This window comes from Schistocerca piceifrons, chromosome 6, assembly GCF_021461385.2.
Source record: "Schistocerca piceifrons isolate TAMUIC-IGC-003096 chromosome 6, iqSchPice1.1, whole genome shotgun sequence".
NCBI classification, from domain to species: Eukaryota; Metazoa; Arthropoda; class Insecta; order Orthoptera; family Acrididae; genus Schistocerca; species Schistocerca piceifrons.
Window position 1 is genome coordinate 592,845,145 of NC_060143.1, and position 23,691 is coordinate 592,868,835.

Genomic DNA, 23,691 nt, shown 5'->3' on the forward strand with positions numbered 1-23,691 from the left:
TTTTTCTCAAGATGTTTCATTCACTTTTAATTTAATACTTTTCTAGAAAGTAGGGATAATGTCTAGGTATATTACAAAAAGGGAAACGGACGCACGTAAAATATATTCAAACTAGAAAACTATATATTTAAGGAAACTTAAATTAAAACATGTAATTATCACAACTACTTCTGTCTGAAAATTGGCGTATCCTAAAGGAGATACGTTTTAATAGTTCTTTAACAGTTATTAATGCGTAGTAAGCAATTGAAAAAACTGGTTTTTAACAATTGCTACAAATGTCTAGTAGACAATAACTGAACATAAACTTTAAGTTTTTATTTACTTCGAAGCTGCATTTCTTTTATCCTTTATTTATCGCAGCAAGCAGAACTGTAATGACGTTCTGAATTGCAAATAACTTTCATTTTTACACACAAACACATGAATTCCTAGCATTTATTTTTGCACACAGACACTTCACGTATACTTGGTCAGTCTTGGAAGATTGCTAAGTTGCATCTGCCCTGAGAGACACTTCTTTGTCCAACGGAACATCGTCTGACTTTAGGAGAGATTTCTTGCATGCTGTGAACTTTGACGTTGTGTACAGTTATCTTAGAATTTCTTGTTCGATACCCAGTTAAAAAAAAAAAAAAAACAAAAACAAAAAAAACCATCAGTTGTCACGTGAGCCACCATAGCCAAATGGTTAAATTATCTTTCTTTCAAAATTTGCGTTAAAGGTAACCGGCATTCTAGTAAATGCGTAAGCGAAGTATTACGTAACATGCAATTAATACCCTACCTAATGCTTTTTGATATTCTGTACATTCCCTAGACAGTCCATAAAATGCCGAGTTTCACAGTTTGTCGGTAACATGTACAAAATGTACGTATTGTTATGTGCGATGTAAACACAACAGGAAGAGGTGGATGTGACCACTGGAGATAGTGCCAAAGGTTGGCCACCGGTTGTATTTGTTAACTGACTTAGGCTGACCATATGCTGAAGGTTTAAACCTTCGAAACGCGTACTGGAAGTAAATTGCGACTGGTTATGCCAAACTTGTTGCAGGGGATACGTCTTTCGTGGGTGTATCCTGGCGTGGCATGGCCTGCACTTCAATTGGTATAGGAAGGGGAGGCTGGCAAAGTTTACAGGTGACAGTGCAGTGGGCGGTGGTGGTGGGATCACTCATGGAAAAATTCCTGTAGCAGCTGGTGTTAGAGCTGCACCTTATTTAGATTGAAGTCAGCTGATAGGTATACCAGCTTAAAGAAAGTCCCTCTAAGGAATCACCTTCAGAGGAGGTCAGGTATCCAAGTAGCGAAGGAATATAAGAGGTTTTAGAGATAAAGTTAGTGAATTGCTTATAGATGTTGACTCTGACATTACTGATATGTCGGAGCACCATTTAAATAATTTGCTTTAGCAGGATACAGATTAGATGGCTGCTTTTCAAGGAGTTCCTTGCGGAGTGGGGGAGTGGCCATGTACGTAAAAAACAGTATTCCGTTTGAGTCCACAGATCACGGTACTGCACTAGACATATATCTGAATGTTTTGCAGGGGCAGTTAAATTCAGTGAAACTAAATTTCTGATCGTTGTTGTTTATAGCTCCCCTAACTCTGACTTCAGAGCATTTCTGCTCAATCTAGAGAGAGTTCTTGCTTCACTATATAGGAAGTACCTGAAATTAGTTATATGTGGTGACTTCAATATAAATTTTGTATACGATGGTGCAAGAAAAAGAATGTTGGTAGATCTCCTAAATTCATATGATCTGATGCAGACTGTTTCTTCCAACTAGGGCGCAGGGGAACAGTAGCACAGCCATAGATAAAATTTTTATTCATTCTTCGTTACTAGATGGGCATTCTGTTAGTAACAGGGTGAATGGCTTTTCAGACCTTGATGCACAAATTTTAACACTAAAAGGCTTTTATACTCACACAAATGTCACACATAATTACAAGCTATGTAGGAAAGTTAATCCAAACAGCGATAGAGAGTTTTTTAAACCTGGTCGAGGAACAAGAATTGCAGGATGTTTATATTGCCGATAACATAGATGACAAATATAATGCTTTCCTTGACACATTTCTCATGCTATTTGAGAGTTGTTTTCCATTAGAACGTTATAAACGGGGTGCTAGCAGTAAAAGGCAGGCTGGGTGGGGGACTAGTGGGATAAGGATATCATGTAGAGCAAAGCGGGAATTACATCAAAATGTGAGATATAGACACAATCAAGCTGCAGTAGCCCATTACAAACAATATTGTAAGGTGCTTAAAAATACTATTAGGAAGGCAAAGAGTATGTCGTGTGTAAATAGAATAGCTAATTTATAGGATAAAATTAAAACCATATGGTCAGTTCTGAAGGAAGTGTCAGGTCAGCAGCACAAGGTCGACGATATATAGTAAATATATTTCTGTTACAGCTTTATTGTATGGTTAAACGATGATGGTGTCCTCTTGGGTAAAATATTCCGGAGGTAAAATAGTCCCCCATTCGGATCTCCGGGCGGGGACTACTCAGGAGGACGTCGTTATCAGGAGAAAGAAAACTGGCGTTCTACGGATCGGAGCGTGGAATGTCACATCTCTTACTCGGGCAGGTAGGTTAGAAAATTTAAAAAGGGAAATGGGTAGGTTAAAGTTAGATGTAGTGGGAATTAGTGAAGTTCGCTGGCAGGAGGAACAAGACTTTTGGTCAGGCGAATACAGGGTTATAAATACAAAATCAAATAGGGGTAATGCAGGAGTTGGTTTAATAATGAATAAAAAAAATAGGAGTGCGGGTAAGCTACTACAAACAGCATAGTGAACGCATTATTGTGGCCAAGATAGACACGAAGCCCACGCCTACTACAGTAGTACAAGTTTATATGCCAACTAGCTCTACAGATGATGAAGAAATTGAAGAAATGTATGATGAAATAAAAGAAATTATTCAGATAGTGAAGGGAGACGAAAATTTAATAGTCACGGGTGACTGGAATTCGGTAGTACAAAAAGGGAGAGAAGGAAACGTAGTAGGTGAATATGGATTGGGGCTAAGAAAAAGGGGAGGAAGCCGCCTGATAGAATTTTGCATATAGCACAACTTAATCATAGCTAACACTTGGTTCAAGAATCATAAAAGAAGGTTGTTTACATGGAAGAAGCCTGGAGATACTGACAGGTTTCAGATAGATTATATAATGGTAAGACAGAGATTTAGGAACCAGGTTTTAAATTGTAAGACATTTACAGGGGCAGATGTGGACTCTGACCACAATCTATTGGTTATGACCTGTAGATTAATACTGAAGAAACTGGAAAAAGGTGGGAATTTAAGGAGATGGGACCTGGATAAACTGACTAAACCAGAAGTTGTACAGAGTTTCAGGGAGAGCATAAGGGAGCAATTGACAGGAATGGGGGAAAGAAATACAATAGAAGAAGAATGGGTAGCTTTGAGAGATGACGTAGTGAAGGCAGCAGAGGATCAAGTAAGTAAAAAAACGAGGGCTAGTAGAAATCCTTGGGTAACAGAAGATATATTGAATTTAATTGATGAAAGGAGAAAATATAAAAATGCAGTAAATGAAGCAGGCAAAAACGAATACAAATGTCTCAAAAATGAGATCGACAGGAAGCGCAAAATGGCTAAGCAGAGATGGCTGGAGAACAAATGTAAGTATGTAGAGGCTTATCTCACTAGGGGTAAGATAGATACTGCCTACAGGAAAATTAAAGAGACCTTTGGAGAAAAGAGAACCACTTGTATGAATATCAAGAGCTCAGATGGAAACCCAGTTCTAAGCAAAGAAGGGAAAGCAGAAAGGTTGAAGGAGTATATAGAGGGTCTATACAAGGGTGATGTACTTGAGGACAATATTATGTAGATGAAGGTGAAATGGGAGATACGATACTACGTGAAGAGTTTGACAGAGCACTGAAAGACCCGAGTCGAAACAAGGCCCCGGGAGTAGACAACATTCCATTAGAACTACTGACGGCCTTGGGAGAGCCAGTCCTGACAAAACTGTACCATCTGGTGAGCAAGATGTATGAGACAAGCGAAATACCCTCAGACTTCAAGAAGAATATAATAATTCCAATCCCAAAGAAAGCAGGCGCCGACAGGTGTGAAAATTACCGAACAATCAGTTTAATAAGTCACGGATGCAAAATACTAACGCGAATTCTTTACAGACGAATGGAAAAATTGGTCGAAGCCGACCTCGGGGGGGATCAGTTTGGATTCCGTAGAAATATTGGAACACGTGAGGCAATAATGACCGTACGACTTATCTTAGAAGCTAGGTTAAGGAAAGGCAAACCTACGTTTCTAGCATTTGTAGACTTAGAGAAAGCTTTTGACAATATTGACTGGAATACTCTCTTTCAAATTCTGTAGGTGGCAGGGGTAAAATACAGGGAGCGAAAGGCTATTTACAATTTGTACAGAATCCAGATGGCAGTTATAAGAGTCGAGGGGCATGTAAGGGAAGTAATGGTTGGGAAGGGAGTGAGACAGGGTTGTAGCCTATCCCCGATGTTATTCAATCTGTATATTGAGCAAGCAGTAAAGGAAACAAAAGAAAAATTCGGAGTAGGTATTAAAATCCATGGAGAAGAAATAAAAACTTTAAGGTTCGCCGATGACATTGTAATTCTGTCAGAGACAGCAAAGGACTTGGAAGAGCAGTTGAACGGAATGAACAGTGTCATGAAAGGAGGGTATAAGATGAACATCAACAAAAGCAAAACGAGGATAATGGAATGTAGTCGAATTAAGTCGGGTGATGCTGAGGGAATTAGATTAGGAAATGAGACACTTAAAGTAGTAAAGCAGTTTTGCTACCTGGGGAGCAAAATAACTGATGATGGTCGAAGTGGAGAGGATATAAAATGTAGACTGGCAATGGCAAGGAAAGTGTTTCTGAAGAAGAGAAATTTGTTAACATCGAGTATAGATTTAAGTGTCACGAAGTCGTTTCTGAAAGTATTTGTGTGGAGCGTAGCCATGTATGGAAGTGAAACATGGACGATAACTAGTTTGGACAGGAAGAGAGTAGAAGCTTTCGAAATGTGGTGCTACAGAAGAATGCTGAAGATTAGATGGGTAGATCACATAACTAATGAGGAGGTATTGAATAGAATTGGGGAGAAGAGGAGTTTGTGGCACAACTTGACTAGAAGAAGGGATCGATTGGTAGAACATGTTCTGAGGCATCAAGGGATGACAAATTTAGTATTGGAGGGCAGCGTGGAGGGTACAAATCATAGAGGGAGACCAAGAGATGAATACACTAAACAGATTCACGACTTGACTAGAAGAAGGGATCGATTGGTAGGACATGTTCTGAGGCATCAAGGGATGACAAATTTAGTATTGGAGGGCAGCGTGGAGGGTACAAATCATAGAGGGAGACCAAGAGATGAATACACTAAACAGATTCAGAAGGATGTAGGTTGCAGTAGGTACTGGGAGATGAAGAAGCTTGCACAGGATAGAGTAGCATGGAGAGCTGCATCAAATCAGTCTCAGGACTGAAGACCACAACAACAACATTTCTGTTACTGACAAGTCAGATATATGTACAGTATTTAACAATCATTATCTGAGCATTGATGGTAAATTAAATAAAAATTTAGTTTCTACAGGGTATCAAATGACTTTCTTGACAAATGCCTTTCCGAGATTGACTTCTGAAATACTCGTCAGTGATACAAACAAGAGGGAGATTGAGTCAGTAATTAAATCACAGAGACTAAGGACTCTCATGGTTATGATGGAGTGCCTAGCAGAATATTAAAGTACTGTGCTGCACACGTTAGCCCTGTATTTAGCCATATTTTTAATTTATCCTTTAGGAATGGTCAGTTTCCAGAACGATTAAATTATTCAGTAGTAAAGCCGTTTTAAAAAAGAGGGAGAAAGGGAGAATACAGACAATTTTAGACCTATTTCTATGCCATCAATGTTTGCTAAAGTTATTGAAAAGGCTGTGTATGTAAGGATAATAGATCATTTTATATCACACGATTTTCTATCAAACGTACAGTTCAGCTTTGGAAGTCGTTTAACAACTGAAAGTGCTACATTCTCTTTTCTCTGTGCGGTACTAGATGGGTTAAACAAAAGGTTTCGAATGCTGGGCAAATTTTTTGATTTAACTAAGACACTTGATTGTGTAGATCACAAAATATTGCTCCAGAAGTTGGACGTTTATGGATACGGGGAGTAGCTGACAATTGGTTCGCCTCTTATTGTAACAACAGACAGAAAAGGGTAATTATTCACAGTGTTGAGAATGGCAGTGATGTGCGGTCTGAGTGGGATACGGTCAAATGCGGGGTGCCCCAGGGATCAGTGTTGGGGCCACTCCTGTTCCTCATTTATATAAATGATATGCCCTCTACTACGGATAATTCTAAAATATTTCTGTTTGTTGACGACTCCAGCTTCGTAGTAAACGATGTTGTCTGCAACATTGGCTGTGTTTCAAATAGAGCAGTTCAAGACGTAATTTCATGGCTTGCAGAAAATAAACTAACGATAAATGATAGTAAGACTCAGTTTTTACAGTTTCTAACACTAAATTCAAGTAAAGTCGACATTTTAATTTCACAGAATGGGGATATGATTGGTGAAACTGAACAGTTCAAATTTGTAGGTGTTCAGATAGATAGTAAACTGTAGTGGAAAGCCCACGTTCAGGATCTTGTTGAAAGACTTAATGCTGTCATTTTTACTGTTCGAACGGTGTCTGAAGTAAATGATCGATTTACACAAAAATTAGTCTACTTTGCTTACTTTCATTGGCTCATGTCATGTGGTACTATATTTTGGGGTAACTCTCCCCAGTCTAAAAGGATATTTTTGGCTCAGAACTGGGAATAAATGGTGTAAGTTCGCAAACCTCTCGTCGAGCCCTATTCACCAGTCTGGGTATTTTGACATTGGCCTCTCAATATATATATATATATATATATATATATATATATATATATATATATTACTGTCGTTTCTTGTTAACAATATCAGCTTATTTCCAAGAATTAACAGCTTTTACTCAGTTATTACTCGGAAGAAATGCAATCTGCATTTGGATCGCATTTCCTTAACTCTTATTCGGAAAGGTGTGCAGTATACTGCTGCATCCATTTTCAATAAGCTACCACAAGAATTCGAAAAGTAATCGACGCGCTTTCAAATCTAAACTGAAGAGTTTCCTCATGGGTCATTCCTTCTATTCTGTTGAGGAGTTCCTTGAAAAATTAAGTTGATTTTTATGTTATATTGTTGATTGCGTTTACTTAAACTTATGGCTTGACTTTTTTGGGTTCATAAGCATTTTATTTTATCTGTTATTACTTTTATGTTGTAATTTCATGTAATGACACGTTCCATGACTTTGATGATTTTCTCCTTAATTTTGGCATACGGAACTAGACATGTAATACATAAATAAATAAATATTCCTTAGGCTTCTACCGATAAATATTAGTGTGGCGCCTATCTTACACAAAAAGTTACACGTGGTCGTTCGACAGTAGATCCTACCGGACTGACACCCCTAGGTTTCGTGAGTTTGTAACCTTTTCCAGAGTTTAATATGAAGAGCGTATCCAGACACGTGGAGCCCGCCTGTCTCTTTGTGGTCAGGACGTAACGTGTCGCCGTGTTCGCCCCGTCACCCGCGCGTCCCTGCGACACGCGCGAGTCTCCTGCAAGACTCCCTGCACGCGGCGCGGCTGCCCTTCGCGAGCTTCATCCGTCTCCGCCAAATTCCTTCTGGCCTTTCAGCTAATCGGCGCGAGTAGCAGCACGCAGGCGCTTCCACTGGCGATTTCTGGCTCCCACTAACGGACTGCTCTTTCCTTCGATGACTGATGACAAGTTTGTTCGCAACAACCACGGAAAACACCTGTCGTGGTGGGAAAGCTAGCCTGTTTGGCTCCGACCGGGAACCACTCCAGCTGGAATGGGCTTTGGCCGGACCCGTAGGTGCCGGCGACGTCGCAAACGACGCCCCCACAAAGCGGCCACGACTGAGATTAAATTTGATTCGCTTCCAACTAAAGCGAACGTTTTCCTTCCATTGGTAAAAACTGTCACGGATCACATCAGCAAAGTACTCAGAAAACACGGTATTGGTACAGTGTTTAATACTCGAACACTGCAAAGGACCTACGGCCGCCTATTAGCAAAGAAGGACATAAAATCCCTCTGGCCAAATGTACATAGGAACTACCATAAGATACTCTCATAGAATTCAATTTTCCCCAAGACATGTAAGTATCATCTTTATCTACGATGGAAGCTGAAGAAATGGATTAAAATTTGTTTTACGGCTGGGACTCGAACACGGGTCTCCTTGCTCAGTAGGTAAGACTGCTGACCACTACTCTACCGCAGCAGCATGCTTGTTAATGATGCACGGACTGCCGAAGTAGAGTGCCCTCCTCAACACAAACTTCACTTCACATCTTCAGCTTATTTTCCCCCTAAATCATCACTAAACGCCGGGTTGCTACTCCAATGCCCCGGCAATAGAGGCGATTTAGGGGGAAAATAAGCAAGCAATAAGATATGAACTGAAGTTGGTGTTGAGGAGGGCATTCTATTTCGGCAGTCCTTGCAGCAGTGTTAAGCATAGTGATGTGTTCGTGTAATGGTCAGCATTCCTGCGATATAAGCAAGGAGACCTGTGTTCGAGTCCCGGCTGTGACACTAATTTTAATTCATTTCTTCAGCTTCCGTCATTATCGTACCAGAACACTCGCCTCGAGGTGCACGAGAGCAATTGTCGCCTGGCCGAAACGGATAAGTCAGCAGTGGCAGCTCGTGTACTAGGACCGGCAAACCACTGTGGTTTTATCAAGAGCTAGTAATTACTACGCTTGGATGTACAGAGAGACCATAAAATTCAGAAGTCCAAAAACAATTTCAGCACAGAAGGAGAGCTGCAATTAGAGTTGTCGGTTCTAGTGCTAAATACAACAGCGCCAAGCCTTCGCCACTACGACCTCCACAGCACACGTCGGCCGATTCCGCGGTCTCAGGCAGCGCTCTGATGTCGTCACTGGCCGGCCGTCGCGTGGATGTATAACACAAACAGTCGCGCTTGCTGAGCCCTTTTGAATCTGTAACAGTTTTCTGAGTTGTTAAACACAAACAGTCGCGCTTGCTGAGCCCTTTTGAATCTGTAACAGTTTTCTGAGTTGTTAAAGCCTCCGATGATGTCTCCAGCACGGGAAGACGAAACGTTAGGCGGAGGATGTTGTGCCATGAACCACGGCCCCGTGCCCATAAAACAAATTCCAGCAGTATTGGAAATACGAACCGCGAAAGGATGCGTTTCGTGTGACGAAAAATTTTACAGTAGTGTAACGGATACAGTGAAGTAGCTCGGTTTACATCTACATCCACATGGATACTGTGCAAATCACATTTATGTGTCTGGCAGAGGGTTCATCAAACCACCTTCACAATTCTCTACTATTCCAATCTCGTATAGCGCGGGGAAAGGAAATTACACCTATATCTTTCCGTACGAACTCTGATTTCCATTGTATCATGGTGATCGTTTCTCCCTATGTAGGTAGGCGTCAAAAGAATATTTTCGCATTCGGAGGAGAAAGCTGGTGATTGGCATTTCGTGTAGTCTGTAGCGAAAAATGCCTTTGTTTTGATGATGCCCGTCCCAAATGCTGTATCATTCCTGTTACAGTCTCTCCCCTGTTGCGCGATAATGCAAAATGAGCTGCCATTCTTTGAATTTTTTCGATGTACTCCGTCAACCCTATCTGGTAAGGATCCCAACACTGCGCACCAGTATTCTAACAGGACTGACGTGCGTAGTGTAGGCAGTCTCCTTAGTAGGTCTGTTACATTTTCTAAGTGTTCTGCCAATAAAACGCAGTCTTTGGTTTGCCTTCCCCGCAACACTTTCTATGTGTTCCTTCCAAATGAAATTGTTCGTAATTGTAATTCCGAGGTATTTAGTTGAATTTATGACCTTTAGATTTGACTGATTTATCGTGTAACGGATTGCCTTTAGCACTCATGTAGATGTACTCACACTTTTCGTTGTTTAGGGACAGTTGCTAGGTGCTACAGTCTGGAACCGTGCGATCGCCACGGTCGTACGTTCGAATCCTGCCTCGGGCATGGATGTGTGTGATGCCCTTGGGTTAGTTAGGTTTAAGTAGTTCTAGGGGACTGATGACCTCAGAAGTTAAGTCCCATAGTGCTCAGAGCCATTTTTTTTGACAATTGTTAATTTTCGCACCATACAAATATCTTTTCTAAAGCGTTTTGCAATTTGTTTTGATCTTCTGGTGACTTTACTAGTCGATAAACGACAGCGTCATCTGCAAACAACCTAAGACGACTGCTCAGATTGTCTGGCAAATCGTTTGTATAGATAAGGAACAGCAAAGGGCCTATAACACTACCTTGCGGAACGCCAGAAATCACTTATGTTTTCGTCGAAGACTTTCTGTCAGTTACTACGAATTGTAACGTCTCTGACACGAAGTCACGAATCCAGTCACATAACTGAGACGATATTACGTAAGTACGCAATTTCACTACAAGCCGCTTGTGTGGTACAGTGTCAGAAGCCTTCCAGAAATCCAGGAATACGGGACCAATTTGAAATCCCTTGTCGACAGCATTCAACGTTTTGTGCGAGTAAAGAGCTAGTTGTGTTTCACAAGCACGACGTTTTGTAAATCCGTGTTGACTTTGTGTCAATATACCGTTTTCTTCGAGGTAACTCATAATGTACGAACACAATACATGTTCCAGAATCCTGCTTCATATCGACGTTAATGACACGGACCTGTAATTTAGTGGACTTCTGGTCAACCTTTTGCCGAATACTGGTGTGACCGGTGCAACTTTCCAGTCTTTGGGTACGGATCTTCCGTCGGGCGAACGGTTTTATACAAAGTGACAAAATCTATGCCAGAGATGATTGTAGTGCGGGTGCGACGCCGGTCTGTGGGGGCAACAGCAGGGGAGGCGGCCCCTGTCCCCGGCCGGCCCTCCTCCCCTCTCCCCCCATCCCCTCCATCACTTTGTGGGGCCGCCGCCTTTATTAATACTGCCGGCCTCCGCGTGCGTCAGATCGGGGCAGCAATTAGCGACCCCGCCGAACAATGAGGGCGCGAGCGGCCGTAGACACGTGTCCGCTCGCCGCCGGCCCTTTCTTTGCTTTCGCGTGCGCTACGACTTGATCCGCTGCCAGCGCGCAGACGCCGCCGCCGCCGCCGCCGCCTTCCTTTTTCCTCCGGCCGCGAGGCGAGGTGAGGCGAGGCCCGTCGGCCGGCAGTGCATTAGCGCGGGACGTCGCAGCCCGGCACTCTCTCCGGCGCTGAGAGGGGGCGTGCCTGCTGCCCCTGCCAGACACCGCGTCGGCCCCGCCTGCTGCGCCCGCGCGTCTGTTTCACTTTTTTTATCCCTTCCGTACGCAATAGGCAAGGGTCATGAGCGCTTTCCGATACTCACGCGTGCCTTCGCAAAAAGGTAGGAGTAGCAATACAAGGTATTTCAAAAAGGACTTAACAACTTTTAAGATTCATATAAATTTATTGAAAGAAGATACAGAGTTAGATTTAGCGTTATTTTGTAGGGAAACACATCAGGTTTCTTTACCTTAAATTAAAGATGTTGTATGTGGATTCCCTTGGTTACCCTGCACACAACCCATTGGAAGTCAATTTCTTCCCAAACTCGCTGTGGCTTTGCAGGTGTAACTTGCTCAGTGGCGGCGTAAATTCTTGCTCAGAGTTCAGGTAGAGAAGCCGGCACAGGAGGTACAAACACGACATCCTCGATGAATCCCCATAAAAAATATCGAGCGCTTTCAGGTCTGGGGAACGTGGGGATCGTGCAATTGGGGATCTATGGCCACTCCATGGACCTGGAATGCGGCCACTGGGAAAATTCCGGACGTCACCCAGGTAGTGTGGTGGTGCACCATGAAGTAAACATTTCGTTCTTCCTCATCCTCGTAGATCTGTGGTATCAAAAATTGTTGTAACGTATCCAGGTGGACTATCCCGTTGATGGTTCTCTCACGGAAAAAAAGGGGACGTACACTTTGTTCTTGCTCAATGCACAAAAAAACGTTCAGTTTAGGGCTATCACGAATACGCTGCAATGTTTGATTTGGATTTTCACTGCCCCAAATCCTACATTTGTGTGTGTTAACCGTGCCACGCAGTTGAAAAGTCGACTCGTCAGAAAAGATGAATTTGTCCAAGAAATGTTGGTCCTCATGTAATCGATTTAACATATCCTCAAAGAAGTGCTTGAGAGCAATTTTATGAGTGTCTTTTATTCAGAATGAGATTTTCACTCTGCAGTGGAGTGTGCGCTGATATGAAACTTCCTGGCAGATTAAAACTGTGTGCCGGACCGAGGCTCGAGCTCGGGACCTTTGCCTTTCCCGGGGAGTGCTCTACCACTTTTTTTTATTTTTATTTATTTTTATTAAAGGTAGTGTTTGTACACAACAAAATGAAAATAATCGATTCCTCTGCGGCTACATAACCAGAGTAATAAAAGTCGTCCCGTTAGGATGCTCCATGCTACAGACCGCTACCGAGTTTCCGATGACAGTCGTCTCGTCGCTGTGTTGTTTCCACTGTTTGTTCAATCTCATTAATAAACGGAACTGGAAAGACGTTCGCAGGTTATCTTCTCATGTCGTGGATAATCCAGCTGAGAGGCGGGTTATGGAATGCGCTCCACAGAAAGTCAAAAAAATATTGTCTGTATTTAGGGTTCTTGACGATTGCACAATGGCCGGCCAGAGTGGCCGAGTGGTTCTAGGCGCTTCAGTCTGGAACCGCGCGACCGCTACGGTCGCAGGTTCGAATCCTGCTTCGGGCATCGATGTGTGTGATGTCCTTAGGTTAGTAAGGTTTAAGTAGTCCTAAGTTCTAGGGGGCTGATGACCTCAGATGTTAAGTCAAATAGTGCTCAGAGCCATTTGAACCATTTTTGATCGCACAATGTTGTTCGTTGAGATAATACCAAATTTCGGGTACTGTCTTTTCACTATTATCGAATAGGTAGTGAACACCGTGGCCGCTAATCCACGTCACAGAGTTCGATTTTGCTCTTGGGAAATACACGCCACTACTAGTGGGGTGTTTGCTTCCAATCGCATTCGACGTCCTGTCCTGCTGCATGGCAGTATACATCGCCCACGTCGTTATCAAGCGTGTGGGTAGTTGTGCGGTGTGAATGTAGCTTCATTGAAGGAAGAGTTGGCTAATGTAGAAGAAGGTGCTGGGATGTCCGGTATGATCACAGGAGGTGCGAGTGAGGTCGGTCTTAAGGCCTCCAGTGAAACACTTGCGAGGCGCGTCGCCCTTCCTCGCCACAGGTGCAGGTGACAGCTGACGAACAGGGCCTTCGCTCTGTTCTGAATATGACAAAGGCCTAAACCCCCACTGCTCCTCGGGAGCAGCCCGTACTAACAAAGGATCCCAACACATCATTTTGAGCATTTATTGCATTAATGTGGTATTTACAGGTAATCACGCTGTAACAGCATGCGTTCTCAGAAATGATATGTTCACAAAGGTACATGTATCACATTGGTATAACCGAAATAAAATGTTCAAACGTACCTACGTTCAGTATTTTAATTTAAAAAAAAACCTACCTGTTACCAACTGTTCGTCTAAAATTGTGAGCCATGTGTTTGTGACTATTACAGCGCCAACTATCACAAAGCGAAAAAAGTGGTCCAACTAAAACATTCATATTTCTTTACGTACTACACGAATATGTAACAAAAAATGGGGTTTCCTATTTTTAAAAACGCAGTTGATATCCGTTGAACCTATGGCAGCGCCATCTAGCGGGCCAACCATAGCGCCATCTGGTTTCCCCCGTCAAGCTGGACAAGTTTCGTTCTTTGTAGTTTTTTCGTTTGACGCTTATTTCGTGAGATATTTGGCCCGGCCACGATCAATAAGCGAGAAACCGTAGCAGCCCTGGTAGTCAGTGAACTCCTGACGACGATGGCGGAGATGGCCATCGAAAGCTCGAGTATTTTATTCGAATGGACGCGGCTGGAAAACCGAGAACGTTTTATTCATGTATGCCGTCGCGAAAGACTCCGAGGACACAAGGAGATGGGCTCTCACCTTTGCTCTTCAACTGTGCCCTCGAGAAAGTGATTCGTGAGTGGCGCAAAGAACTGGAAAACCAAAGAATTAAAAATGGTGTCAAGCTGTGTTGCAAGAAACAAAATCTCCAAATCGATTGTCTCGCTTTTGCAGATGATCTTGCAATTTTTTGTGATTCCATTGAAACAGCTGAGAGACAGATAATGAGCTTAACGTACAAGCACAGAAGACTGGCCTCCAAATTTCATTTTAGAAAACCGAGTTTATAACGACCATAAATTCACCACCAAGGAGCTTGTAGTGGGTCAAGGCATTGCCATTGCAGCAGCAGACACCGATGTAACAACTGCGTCGTCAGGCACTTGTATCTTATAAACGGACTGCCGACCGCAGCGCCGTATTCTGCCTGTTTACATATCTCTGTATCTGAAAACGCGTGTTCTGTGGCTGTTCAGTGTAGTTTTCACAGCCATTGTGTTTTCATACCCATGCCTGTACCAGTTTCTTTGGCGCTTCAGTGAATATGACTGTGACGAAGAGCTCGGGTAGGCCATCTACTTTGTAAACGGAAAGGAACATTAAGACAATTGAGTGAATGTTTCTTCATCTTCTTCGTACCAGAAATGGTGATACAGCACACGAATTAATCATTAACTAGGGTCGAGCGCTTGCAGATTATCGCCAAGTTTGTGCTCTGGTCTACACCACAACTGACAGACGAACACGAAACAGGAAAGTTTGGAAATGTCGACGTCACATTTATAGCGTTCTGAAGAGGAAGATTAAGACTTCCTGAGCAACACAACAGGTGCTGACGAGGTATGGTCTGCCACCGGCGACCACAGAGTAAGGCGCGCAGCGCCAGGCTTCGCCTTTTGCAAATCAGCTCAAGAGCGGAGCTACTGTAGCGAAGTTGGCGACGGCCGTGTTTTGTGGTGTGAAAGGACCGCTGGCGACGCACTACACTCCTAAAAGACGAGCAGTCGACAGTGACAGCTAATGTGACAGGAGAGGGAAGCTTAGAGAAGACGCCGTCCTCCGTCCGGACGCCACCCCCCGTCAGACAGTTGGGGAAACAACCTAGGTCCAACCTTTTTGGTCCAATGGAACAGTACCTGCACGAATCAAAGTTTTCGTCAGATGGCGATTGTTGGGGAGGCGGTGCGAGCCTGGATGGCCGCGATTAGAGTAGACAAAATTAGAAGTATCGGTATACCGAATTTTCGATAGATCGTCTGATGATATCAATGCTGACATTGTATCACAGGTAAATTCTTACTAGAGGTCTGCAATTGTGGACTTATGTACTTTTCTTCAAATGGTTTGTTTAATTTACTTAAGTGAAAGCTATAACATTTTCTTTGTTGATAAATAAAGAAAATTTTTATGACTATTTAATTACGCGGAACTTAATTTAGATTCTGAGAGAAAATAGTTCTACTGAGATTCAAAAAGCTTTGGGGAATCACCAACATTAACATACTTCATAATTTACGTTAAAAAGTAAATTATGTTGCTTGAGGCAGTGAATTCAAAAAAGGATTTCTGGGATGCCTTGCAACCTCATTTCTCAATGGTAGTTTCGTCGGGCTTTGGAAATAGGGACAGAAGTCACGCCTTCCTAAACAGTGTGTCAGCTAACCACGCTTGGGATAAGTGATTGACAATTGTCGAAGTCGAGCACGATAGCAGCTTTCAAGCTTGCTTTATGGAGAGCGTGTAAATACCGACGGGAGGAAAGAGTTTGGCAGTTGAGTTGCCATATTTGAAATGAGACAGGTTTCTCGTGATAGTTCTCCTGTGAAACGCTCAGTTGTCTAACTGTTTCAGTTCCGTAACAGCTAACAGAGGCGGAGTCAACGGCCAGGAAATGTTGCTGATAATGTTCAATGATACTAAAAATTGTTCCATCATAATAGACTGTGGAATTCCTCACGTCAAGCGCTATTTCAAAGTTTCTTATTCCAGAACCCCTCTTATTTTTGTTCTTCTCTGAGATAATATCGTTTTATGAATTTAAAAAGTATTTAATCTTGTTTATTATCCCTCATACGTCAATAAATACCAGAATTACTTAGTAGATTTGCATTTCGTTATGTTCACCCGCCAGGATGCGTAAAAATATACTGATTACTTGCATCCACCACTCAGTAAAAATGTATATAAAGTAGAAATATGAAAACCCGAAATATCGGGAAAATGCATCGAAATCGTAGATAAATGTAGATAATTCCATACCAGGAAAAGGATGAGAAAGAAAAATTGAAGGAGAACGTGGATTGGGAGAAAATAACGAAAGAGGAAGCCACCTGACACAGTGATTCACAGAGTACAGTTTAATGATCACTAACGATTGGTTTAAGAATCATGAAAGAAGGTTGTATAAGTCGGAAGACCTGCTCGGAACTGGTGACATCCTTGGGAGAACCAGCCGCCACAAAACTACTACACCTGCTATGCAAAGTATAGGAGACAGGCGAAATGCTCTCAGACTTCAAGAAGAATGTAATAATTCTGGCTCCAAAGAAAACAAGATGCTGACAGGTGCTGATGAGTCACGGTTGCAAAGCACTAACACTATTTATTTACAGAAGAATGGAAAATCTGGTACAAGCCGACCTCGAAGAAGATCAGTTTGGGTTCCGGAGAAATGTAGGAACACGCGGTGCGACTTCTTGTATACGAAAGGTTAAGCAAAGCAAACCTACATTTATAGCATTTGTAGACTTAGAGAAAGTTTTTGAGAATGTTGACTGGAATACTCTTTGAAATTCCCGTGATACCAGAGCTAAAATAGAGGGAGCGGAAGGGTATTTACAAATTATATAGAAACCGTGCGGCAGTTATAAGAGTCGTGGGGCACGATAGGGAAGCAGTGGTAGAGAAGGGAGTGAGACAGTGTTGTAGCCTATCCTCGATGTTTTTCCATCAGTGCTTTGAACAAACAGTAAAGGAACCCAAAGAAAATTTGGAGTAGAAATTAAAGTCCAGGAAAGAAATAAAAACTTTGAGGTTTGTCGATGACATTGTAATTTTGCCAGAGACAGCAAAGGAATTGGAAGAACTGGTGAATGGGATGGACAGTCCCGTGAAAGGAGGATGTAAGATGAAAATTAACAAAAGTTGAACAAGGATTATAACCTGTAGAAGAATGAAATGAAGTGATGGTGAGGCAGTTGAGATTACGAAACGGGACACTAAAAGTAGTGGATGTCTTTTGCTATTGGGAAGCAAAATAACCGATGGTAGCCGAAGTAGAGAGGATATAAATTGTGGACTAGCGTTTCTGAGGAAGAGAAATTTGCTAACATCGAACATAAATTTGAGTATTAGGAAGTCTCTTCTGGAGGTATTGGTCTGGAGAGTAGCCTTTTATGGATGTGAGATGTGGACGATAAACAGTCGAGACAAGCAGAAAATGAGCGCTTCTGAAAGAAGATTGTGACACAATGTGACTAAATAAGGGATGGGGTGATAGGATACATTTCGAGGCAAAAGGGAATCACCAATTTGGTATTGGAGGGAAGGGTGGTGGGCAAAAATTGTAAAGGGATACCAAGAGATAAATTCAGTAATGATATTTTTTGACTAAAATGTGGTCGAAAACTGTAGCAGGCATGGACACGAATTTGATTTTTCACAACTGTTTTGTTGCTTTCCTATTGTTGGCTTTTTGAGCACGGTAGGAATTCCCATCAACTCTTAACTCGTTTTTCAACTTGCTATTCTGGTTCTCTTTCGCGTTTTCTGATGAGCAGTTTCACAAAACAGAGGAGCCTGAGTGAAACAATGAACTGGAAGGGGAGCGAACTGCACTCACGAGTGGTGCAGGTTTGCGGCCCAGGCAGGCTGTGAAGCAGAGACACCGGGATCCGCCTGGTGGCAATTACGGCCGGACGCAGGGGCACCGCCCAGTTCGGCGGCACACAGAGGGTTACGGCGCGTACGAGAGAGTCCGCCCTGCTCTGCTCTGCACTGGCCTCAGTCAGCACGGTGGTTATTGGAACAGGAAGAACGCCAACTGCCGAAGTTTATTACCTGGGTCAACTAGCTTTCTCACTCTAAAATGTCGATATGGTAGATACAGTGACGAAAAAAAAATCGCAACACTAAAAAATAAAGTACAGTACTGGAATTTTAGGGATACGTTTGTCTAGGTAACGTATTTAAGTGATTAACATTGTTAAATAATGGTTGACATAAGCGCGAGATAAACCATTGCAAATGTGAAATGCTGGTTAATTAATAACAGGTGTAACCTCGAGATTGTTGAATGCAAGCTCGGAAACGTGCGTGCATTGTTTTTTACGGGCCCCGGATGCCTGTTGCACTTGGTCGGCCAATACAGAGATGGTCAACGCTGTAAGTGGAGACAATGGAGCTGTCGTCCGATTTGGTTCCATATCCGCTGGATTTGTGAACGAGCAGGCCACGGCAACATTTCGACAGTCTGTATAGGATGTTGGGTTACAACAGCGGTATGTGGGTCGCGTTATCCTGTTGGAAAGCACACTCTGGTATGCTGATCACGAAGGCAAAACAACAAGTCGAATCAGACTGACGTACAAAATTGTAGCCGTGCTCCGTGGGATGACATGAGACTGCTCCTGCTGCCGTAAGAAACCACACTCCAGACCATAGCTCCAGGGCTAGGTTTTGTGGTAAGGTGCTATGGGATCAAACTGTTGAGGTCATCGGTTCCAAGGGTCACACATTAGTGCTTAATCTAACTTAAACTAACTTACTCTAAGGACAACACATACACACCCGTGCCTGAGGGAGGACTCGAACCTTGGACGGGAAGCGCCGCGCGAACCGTGGCAAGGCCCCGCCCTCCAACGAGCACGGCGGCCTTCCCTTTCGGCAGTGCCACGGGCCCATGCGGAGCCCCGTCTCCTTGCCACCGACTGTAAGTTGCTGTGACCAGCGCTGCCGGTAATCGCGTACAGTGCCTACGTTCCTGCCAAGTCTATCTGCAATACTGTTACAGGACCTCGTCTAATCTCAGTAACGTGTTGACAATGGCGTCTTCGTCACTTTAAAGGCGTACTTGACTAAGGTGAACTCACCAGGTCCAATATACACTGAAACGCCACAGAAAATGATATAGGCGTGCGTATTAAAACACAGTGATACGTGAACAGGCAGAATACGGCGCTGCTGCCGACAATGCGACACCGTACACGCCCAGAATTGCTCCAGGAACACTCTTATGAGTTTAAACACATCCGCTGGCCACTAAAGTCCCGAGACACCAACATTATTGAGCATATCTGGGATGCCTTGCAACGTGCTGTTCAGAAGAGATCTGCACTTCCTAGTACTCCTACGGATTTACGCAGAGCCCTGCAGGATTTATGGTGTCAGTTTCCTCCAGCACTACTTGGACATTAGCAGAGTGCACGCCAGGTCGTGTTGCGGCACTTGTGCACACTCACGGGGACCCTATACGGCGTTAGGCAGGTGCACCAGTTTGTTTTGCTCTTCAGTGTAAAAGGTAATCAGCGCTCCCACCGTCACGGCTTATATTCGAATCAGAGCCGACGTGGAAAGCGACGGTGGCGCCGCGCCGCAGCCGCAGCCGACTCACCTGCACGGTGGAGGAGAGCGGCGGCCGGCCGCGGTCGCGCGCCGTCACCAGCAGGTTGTAGAGCGGGCGCGCCTCGCGGTCCAGCGCCCGCGCCGTCGCCAGCGTGCCGTTGGCCGAGATGGCGAAGTCGCCGGCCGCGTCGCCCGCGCTGATGCTGTACTCGATGTGGCCGTTCTCGCCTGTGGGCACGCCCACCCTCACACTTCAACACCACCGACAGTTACTGTGCATTCATTACCACAATAATAATAATAAAAACAACAATAATAGTATTTGCTGAACGGCGCAATCAGCCACAAATCATTTTTAAATGTTTCTTTTAGTGCCGTTTTTGGGCTACCACGTCCATCTTCAGGTGGCTAATATTTTCAATTGAACAAATGTTTCGGCCAACAGCATGTCTACTCGCACACTACACAAGAAAATCGGAATATTTTGTGCCACTTTATAAGTTGTTTCACTAATACAAATATTATAAAGTGCTTGCATTTATATATGATGGAAATTTGATGTGCTCATTTACCTAATTTCCAGTAGACGGCGATTTGATTTTTTTTTTTTTTTTTTTTTTTTTTTTTTTTTTTTTTTTGTGATCCGTGTGGTTTTCTAGGTTGCTGTTTATGACGCTGAATTCCATACAGCACACAAATTGTAAATAACTTACTGTGGCATTCTTCATAATATTCTTATTATCAGTTTTCAGAATCACACACGTCCAACACACTTGGTGCTTTTGTTTACATCTACATCTACGTGGATATTCCGCAAAACACATTCTAGTTTCTAGCAGAGGGTTGATCGAACTCCCATCACAATTCTCTAAATCTCGCACAGCGCGGGGAAAGAACGAACACCTGTATCTTTCCGTACGAGCTCTGATTTCCATTATTTTATCGTGGTGATTGCTTCTCGCTATGTAGGTACGCGTCAACAAAATATTATCGCATTCGGAGGAGAAAGCTGGTGATTGGAATTTCGTCAGAACATTCCGTCACAACGAGAAACGCCTTTCTTTTAATGATGTCCAGCCCAAATCCTGTATCATTTCAGTGACACTCTCTCCAATATTTCTCGATAATACAGAACGTGCTGCCATTCTTTGAACTTTTTCGATCTACTCCGTCCATCCTATCTGGTAAGGATCCCATACCGCGGAGCAGCATGCTAAGAGAGGACGGACAAAAGTAGTGTAGGCAGTCTCCTTAGTAGATCTGTTACATTTTCTAAGTCTCCTGCCAATAAAACGCAGTCTTTGGTTAGCCTTCCCCACAACATTTTCAGTGTGTTCCTTCCAATTTAAATTGTTCGTAATTGTAATTCTTAGGTATTTAGTTGAATTTACGGCATTTAGATTAGACTGATTTACCGTGTAACCGAACTTCAACGGATTCCTTTTAACACTCACTTGGATCACCTCACACTTTTCGATATTTAAGTTCAATTGTTAATTTTCGCACCCTACAGATATCTCTTCTAAATCGTTTTGCAGTTGTTTTTGATCATCTGATGACTTTACTAGTCAATAAACAACAGCGTCATCTGCAAACAACATACGATGGCTGCTCAGATTGTCACCCAAATTGTTTATATAGATAGGGAACAGCAAAGGGCCTATAGGACTACCTAAAATTATCATTTAGGAAAGATAAAAAAAAATCTTTCATTTCGTATTGACCAAAGATGTAAAGAGAGCAAAGATGATATGTGGTACGTGCAAAATGTAGCACGTTAGTAGCAGAAAAATGTTTGCAGTCAAAGAGAAAACTTATTATTAAGAGACAAAAGGTTTTAGCATGTTTCCTTTTATCCTTACTGCCAGTGGAAATTTTGAACGAATACTTTAAAGTCAACTGATTGCACAATATAAGTTATACACAGGTGTAAAGTCAATTCAACAGCATATGCATCGACCTAGAAAAGCACATGCACCGTAACAAAACCAGTTGCCATCTACAGGAACGTATATAAGTAAACACAACAAATTTCCATCACATACAAATAAATGGAAGTACTTTAGCGCATTTTTATTAATGAAACAACTGAAAATATTAGTGATCTGAAGTTGAGCATGATAGCTCGAAACCGGTTATGGCACTAACATATAACACTTAAACAGCATTTGTAGCTGGCTGTGTCATTCACAAACTATCATTAGCGGGCGCGGAGTTCACAAGCTCCGACATGGATAAAACAACACCAGTGTGGTATGTTGGAAGGGCCTGGCGCGGGACTGTGAAGGGGCCGGTCGCTGCTTGCGCGGTTCGCGGCTCCCGGACAGCCGCCGGCTCCAGGTCTTCCCGAGCGGTCACGCACCCTACTACCAACTGCGCCCGACACTCACTTAAACGTACGTGATGGGGCGAGAAGCAACGTGGCAATGCCGTCGGCTGTTTCCTGTAACTAAGTAACGTCAGGCGCAATTTCTCTAATGTTTTGGCAGGTGTTGGCCGTTTTGTTTATGCTGCATGTAGCAAGAGTCGGCCCGAACAATCAGTGCTCATCGTGTCTCCTATGCGACACCCAGTGTCACTTTGCTTCCCGTTACGAACAAAACGTTTTTAAAGTGCAATTTCACGAGCCCATTCGACAGAGCCATCCAAAACTAGTCTAGTACGATATTCGTCTCATCGATATGTATTAGCAGCAGTAGAACCGGCAGCGGCCAGTATTGCAACAGCAACAGCACGGCCTTGCAGTAGCAGCGCTGGAATGCTGCTTATGCTTCGCGTGTTAATGTCCGTGTTAATGTCCGTGTTAATGTCCGTGTTAATGCACATCGACCCAACAAATGTCGCGCTCCACTAATGCGGTACAGGTCTCTCGATTGCGTATGTAAAACGCCGCTCTAAGAACAACTCTCTTTGTAGTGGGAAAGAAATCCACGCTTTCCGTGCACACTGGGCGTCGCATAAAGGCTGTGATGCACAATGTTTGTTTTGACTCAGTTCACCTGCAAGGGTGAGTCACTAACTACTGCCGCAAAGTATGATAGGAGCTGAAAAGTTTGTAGGACAAAAGTTGCATGGGAAAATGGGAGTCATAATATGACGTTGGTTTTTTGTTGCTATGTGGGGTGGCTTCAGAGATATGGTCAACTTTGCTTTTTTTTTTTTAATGGGGTGCTAAAGTTTGGTATTTATATTCTGAAGGGGCTATCGAGACGAATCCAATGATGTGTAACAGTAAGGTCTTTGAAGGTCAACGAAGGTCACAAAGGTGGCATGAGCGTCCATTTACAGGAGGTGTTCGAAGTGGTGACCATTGGTGTCGATGCAGTGCTGCAATCTTCTTATCCTGGACTGAGTGGTATTCCTTATCACTTCGGCACTTACCGAAGCACGTGCTCTCTCTCATGTCTTCAGGTGTAGTTGGAACGCCTTCATAAACAATGTCTTTTACGAATCCCCACAAGAAAAAATCCAGAGGCGTCAAGTCTGGCGAACGAGCCGGCCACGACACATCTCCTCCGCGTCCAGTACAACGATTTGGGAATTGTCTCTGCAACTCGTGTCTGTCCATCAGCGAAAAATGTGGCGGACACTCATTGTGTTGATATACCACATTCTGTTCCTTGTTCGTAAAGGTATTTCTTCCAATAACAGACCTAATGTTTCTTGTAGGAATGTGGGGTACTTCCTACCATTAAGATTTCCTTCGATGAAAAAGGGGCCTATAATTCTGTCCTCCAGAGTCCCACACCATACATTCACCGACCACGGTTTTGGTGTGCGACTTGCCACAGGCAACACGGGTTTTCTGTTGCCCAATAATGCGCATTATGCAAATTAACATTTTCACAGTTAGTGAATGTTGCCTCGACGGTAAATTAAATCAAATTTCATGTGTCATCCCTCTGAATCTGAAGTTGAGCCCATCGGCAGAATTCAGTGCGACGCATACGATCCGTACCAGTTAATTCTAGGTGGAGGCTGATTTGGTAAGGATGATATTTGTGACAAAGCA

The 23,691-nt window shown here is 43.3% G+C and overlaps 1 protein-coding gene across 1 annotated transcript in view; it reads right to left on the reverse strand.

Annotated features, from left to right (window-relative positions):
- LOC124803478 (cadherin-related tumor suppressor) overlaps positions 1–23,691 on the reverse strand; it is a 491,307-nt gene that overhangs the window by 339,833 nt on the left and 127,783 nt on the right. Inside the window, exon 5 of the mRNA XM_047264670.1 lies at positions 19,729–19,907. Coding sequence (XP_047120626.1) covers positions 19,729–19,907 — 179 coding nt within the window. The remainder of the gene's footprint in view (positions 1–19,728; positions 19,908–23,691) is intronic.